Source organism: Pyrus communis, chromosome 14, assembly GCF_963583255.1.
Source record: "Pyrus communis chromosome 14, drPyrComm1.1, whole genome shotgun sequence".
Lineage (NCBI taxonomy): Eukaryota > Viridiplantae > Streptophyta > Magnoliopsida > Rosales > Rosaceae > Pyrus > Pyrus communis.
In genome coordinates this window covers 23,841,257-23,846,252 of record NC_084816.1, presented here as the reverse complement: position 1 = coordinate 23,846,252, position 4,996 = coordinate 23,841,257, and the positions used below count along the sequence as shown (strand labels likewise).

Sequence of the window (4,996 nt, the reverse complement as noted above, 5' to 3'; positions counted from 1 at the left end):
ACTTCTTATGTTCTCTCTCTGATGTTTATCTCATCATCCATCTCATATTCTTCCGTGTTTATGTCGAGTCCGAAACATGTTTTCATATTCATTTTCTTCAACTCCAGCGATGTTTTAATCTAACCTAAACGACAAAAAAGAGATTTAAACTTGAACGCAGCCAGAGAAGTGAACACACTGCTGTATCGAACTTGGTTAGACCAAAGCCTGCGTGTTCTCGTAGACACGACAAAGATTTGTTTTGATACGGCGTGTTTATTATATTCCTTTATTTAACTGATGCAGCAGCGATTTTGGCTGTCTGCATTGTCTGATATGCAATTGGTAGCAAAGCTTTGAGCAAGTCAATTTGTAACTGCTTGGAACACCAGCAAAGCACTGTCAGTATGAAGCAGTGCCTAACTTTTAGAACTTTGAAATATATAATTATATATTACATATGTATATATATATTATGTAAATAATATACTTGTAGAAAAAGTTTACATCCCTTTCTGGCATGTTGCAATCTCTATGTCTCTACCTATAAGAAGAAAGAGAATTTTCATGGTTTCCATAATTTCATAGTTTCTGCTCACACTTCCCATCTCTTTGAATCTTGTTCTCTTTGCCATTTATACAAGTTCATCGAGGCGGTTCGGGTTGGAGTTTTGCCAGGGGCCTTGTTCTTAAACTCCCTTTATATAATCATCCTGGCAGGCATGGGCATTAAGGAGGATGTGGAGAGTGATGTGCAGGAGGGAGTAAGAGTGCCACTCATGGCGGAAGGAGACGATGCAGCTGGGGGAAGCGGCGGAGGGAATCTATGGATGGTTTATCTCAGCACATTTGTTGCAGTTTGTGGCTCTTATGAGTTCGGATGCTGTGTAAGTGATTGTTTTGCATTTTTGTTTATCTTTTTGTTGAGATTTTAGAGAGACGGACTAACTGTTCACTTGGAAAATTGTGATATTTAGATAGTTTATTTGACGCTCTTGTATCGCTTTCAGGTCGGTTATTCTTCGCCTACTCAGTCTGCAATCCGGGAAGATCTCAGTTTATCATTATCAGAGGTATGGAAGTGATTGGAACATCTATAACTGGTCCAAGCTGTTTTGTTGGATGTGTAAACTTATGAGTAGAAATCTGTATCTGTTCCCTACATCGGTGACACCATGGTGGCAGTTTGATATCCCAAGCCAATGAACTTCCATGTGCTATATCTTTTTCATGTGGCAATTGCGTTACTGCCTTGGGATACAATCACCATGGCGGCCCAAGGGCTAGTTTCTCTCATGACTGAGGGTTTTACATTGTATGCTGAGCCATTGCTTTTGATCTGAGGCACTACTGGCAAAGCAAACCTACATGGCGCGCGTGAAAAGTTTCAAATTCAAGAAACAAAACTTAAAAACTAACTCCTGATATGATTTAGAATTTTAGAGAGTTGACAGTACAAGGGGAGAATGTTTTCGAAGCCATTTGAGTATATGCTTTCACAAATTTTCTTTCAATTAACTTGCCGGTTTTTCCTTTGTATGCAGTATTCAGTGTTTGTATCCATTTTGACATTTGGTGCAATGATAGGAGCTATCACTATTGGGCCAATCACCGATTTTCTTGGCCGAAAAGGGGTATGATTCAGAATTCGTGTCCAGAACTTTGAGCACTATACTTATTCTGTTTTGATTGGTATTTGCTATCTAACGATATCTTCACTGTGAAATTGTACGCAGGCCTTGAGAGTGTCTTGTGCTTTCTGTGTTGCAGGTTGGCTTGCTATTTACTTCTCCAAGGTTTGTCTAATTTCACACTTGAATTTCTCTGTGCTTTTAGATACTAAGCAAATGTTCTCCTCTTGACATTTGAGCTTATTCGTGTTCACCATCTTTTCTCTGTTGAAGGGCGCTTGGTTGTTGGACATTGGGAGACTGCTAACAGGGTATGGAATGGGAGCCTTTTCTTACGTGGTGCGTTATTACCCTCCTCTATAACTTGAGTATTATGTTCCTGACAAGTTATTAACCAAGTCTGATGTGCTATTGGATGAATGATAATTAAGGTACCTATTTTCGTAGCTGAAATTGCACCCAAAAACCTTCGAGGAAGATTGACTGCTGCAAATCAGGTAAATACGTAGCAAGAAATGCGATTCTTGAAGCTAGTTAACAATATTTTGTTTGTTTGTTTGGATCCTATGTAACCTTTTCATTTGCTTATCGTATAGTTAATGATCGTAACTGGAGTGTCTGTTTCCTTCATAATCGGGGTAGTAGTAAGTTGGCGGACATTAGCATTAATTGGTAAGTTTTTTTTTCTGACAAACTCTGCTGAATTTGAAAACACTGTTTTCGAATACAGTGGCAGAGAGGGCTCATTTGTGTGGTGATTGCAGGACTTATTCCCTGCGCTGTGACAATTTTTGGTCTCTTTTTCATTCCCGAGTCTCCAAGATGGTTGGTAAGAATTTCGCTTCTGTTTCGTATTTACCTAAGTTAGCAGCATTAAACACAATGAAGACATCAATTACAGCTTCATCATCAATGCAGGCAAAGACAGGACGCCAGAGAGATTTTGAAGCCGCACTGCAGAAACTGCGTGGAAATGATGCTGACATATCTCATGAAGCAGCAGAAATTCAGGATTATATTGTAACTCTCGACTCGCTCCCTAAAGCCAAATTGCTGGATTTGTTTCGAAGGAGATACTGGAGCTCACTCATTGTAATAATTTCTCTCCACGCCGCTTGTACTGACAGTTTTGTTTTCTTTCTCTTCTAGTTAAACTTTTCTTTGCTAATAACTTTTGTTTGATCAGATCGGAATTGGGCTGATGGTCTGTCAACAACTGGGTGGAATCAACGGAGTCTGTTTCTATGTCAGCGATATTTTTGAACAAGCAGGTAAAGACCCCGCTTTAATTTATGTTTTCGGTATTTAAAGCAGATAATCTTGTTCTACAATTGAAATGTAAACGTTCTATGTCTCAGGATTTTCCTCCAGCATTGGAACTATAATCTATGCTATTCTTCAGGTTCGACAGTCCTACCATGACAGCTCTTGGAATCTTTTAATTTCTCAACTGAAAGCATCCTGACTCAGTTCTGCTTTACAGGTTATAGTTACCGGCATTGCTGCAGGCGTGATGGATAAAGCCGGACGAAAGCCTCTAATTTTGGTAAACTAGAGTGCACAGCTTTAGCTGTAAGAATGATCCAAGACAAATTCCAATTCGTATCAGAAGGTTTAACTTTTTCCTCTCAATTCTAGGTCTCTGCATCCGGGTTGGTGCTTGGCTCTCTCCTGACAGCGGTTTCATTCTTTCTGAAGGTAATCCTCAAATGTTAACATGTTTCGGTTTAAGGTTATCCAACAGTAGTCTGACAAGAGATCGCTCTTTGTGAACCAGGTTCATGAATTAGCACTCGACGCAGTTCCCATACTTGCTGTAACTGGCATACTGGTAATTCATTAGCTTTGTGGCGACATATTTCCCTCGCGCATCTCTCTAATGAAATCAAGTTTTTGTTTCTTCTCCTTGAAATTTTTAACCATTCGTTTATGGATTCAGGTCTACATAGGAGCCTTTTCGATAGGAATGGGAGCAGTTCCTTGGGTTGTGATGTCTGAGGTATAGAAAATGCGTACTATTTACTCATTTATCCGTCCATGTTTGCGTTGATCATGTCACCTATCTAAACAAACTTTCCGTCTGCTGCAGATATTCCCGATAAATATTAAAGGGCAGGCCGGAAGCTTAGCAACGCTGGTGAATTGGTTCAGTGCATGGTTGTGTTCCTACACGTTCAACTATCTTATGAGTTGGAGCTCCTACGGTAACTACATTTTCCTTTCATGTTACAGAAGCTAACTGTTCTGAAAGCCATGTCCATGCTTAAAGGGTTGCAATTTGATAAGAGCTGATAATTTACGCGTGCCCGATTTTCAGGTACTTTCATTCTGTACGCCGGAATCAACGCTCTTGCTATTTTGTTCGTGGTGTCGTTGGTGCCCGAAACAAAGGGGAAAACACTGGAACAGATCCAAGGAGCCATGAACAAATAGAACCGAAGGAAGAAATGAAGAGCATTCTTTTTAGAAGTTAAATCCTCATCGAAAATTTGGGCAGCTTAGTTCAGAAAGATGGAAAATCTTTGAAGATGCTTCAATTTAAAACCACAAAGTTGTTGTATACTGCTATTTTTACGATGATTAATTGAGTTGATTTATGCCATGAATAAATAGAAAAAAATAATAATTATATGAACCTATCGAGAGCATATCTTATCGAAGGATGGAAGTCTAGCATAAGAACTTAAAATATCCTTAACCTCTCCACTCATTATCTATTATTCGTTTTCGGGAAATAATCGCATTCTAACACACTATCAGAGCAACAACCTATACATTCAAGTGTCGTGCCCAACAGCCCTACACACTCCCATATCTCGCTGAAAAATTGTCCACGTGTGACATCCAAAAAGACGACAATGCCTTGTTAAGGAGAAAATTTTCAATGTACCAGGAACACATCTCGACACACAAGTATCATAATATAAATGGTTGAAAAAGTTTTTTGTTTAAGAATCCAATCACTTATATTATGACAGTGGGTGCCCGGTATACCGGGCATCTCTCCTTATCAAGTTTATAACTACATGACCTCAAGATTTGCTCACTTTTAGCTCTTTGTTGGACACTTCAAAACAACAAGGGCACTGTCAGTAAGAAGCAATCTAAACAGATCAAACTTTTACAAGTTCAGAAAAATAAATTTACGAGATGTTTTTGGATAAAGATTTTCTTTTCTGGTTTTCATTATTTGATATTTCTTGCTTACAAAACCCATCGCTTTGAATCGTTTTCTCTTTGCCATTTTATACAAGTTCATCGCGACGTTTCGAGTCTATATAATCCAGGCAGGCAGACATGGCCATCAAAGAGGATGTAAGGAGGGATGTGCAGGAGGAGGGAGTAAGAGAGCCACTCAAGAGGGTGGTGGTAAATAAAATGGACGG

General features: G+C 39.3%; 1 protein-coding gene across 1 annotated transcript; it reads left to right on the top strand.

Moving 5' to 3' along the window:
* The first annotated feature begins 510 nt into the window (after nt 1-510).
* LOC137716192 (sugar transporter ERD6-like 7) lies at nt 511-4,103 on the top strand. Its single transcript, XM_068455603.1, has 17 exons — nt 511-866; nt 990-1,052; nt 1,524-1,613; nt 1,716-1,775; nt 1,884-1,949; nt 2,042-2,107; nt 2,207-2,282; nt 2,375-2,439; nt 2,529-2,702; nt 2,797-2,881; nt 2,969-3,012; nt 3,094-3,156; nt 3,249-3,308; nt 3,388-3,441; nt 3,550-3,609; nt 3,700-3,814; nt 3,928-4,103. Exons 1-17 carry the CDS (start codon nt 702-704, stop codon nt 4,041-4,043), a joined length of 1,422 nt encoding a protein of 473 aa, XP_068311704.1. The 5' UTR covers nt 511-701; the 3' UTR covers nt 4,044-4,103.
* The last annotated feature ends 893 nt before the right edge of the window (nt 4,104-4,996 follow it).

Coding starts and splice junctions, on each gene's coding strand:
- LOC137716192 (XM_068455603.1), top strand. CDS start 702: ATGGGCATTAAGGAGGATGTGGAGAGTGATGTGCAGGAGGGAGTAAGA. Junction 867..989: donor CTTATGAGTTCGGATGCTGT/GTAAGTGATTGT, acceptor TATCGCTTTCAG/GTCGGTTATTCTTCGCCTAC. Junction 3,013..3,093: donor TAATCTATGCTATTCTTCAG/GTTCGACAGTCC, acceptor TCTGCTTTACAG/GTTATAGTTACCGGCATTGC.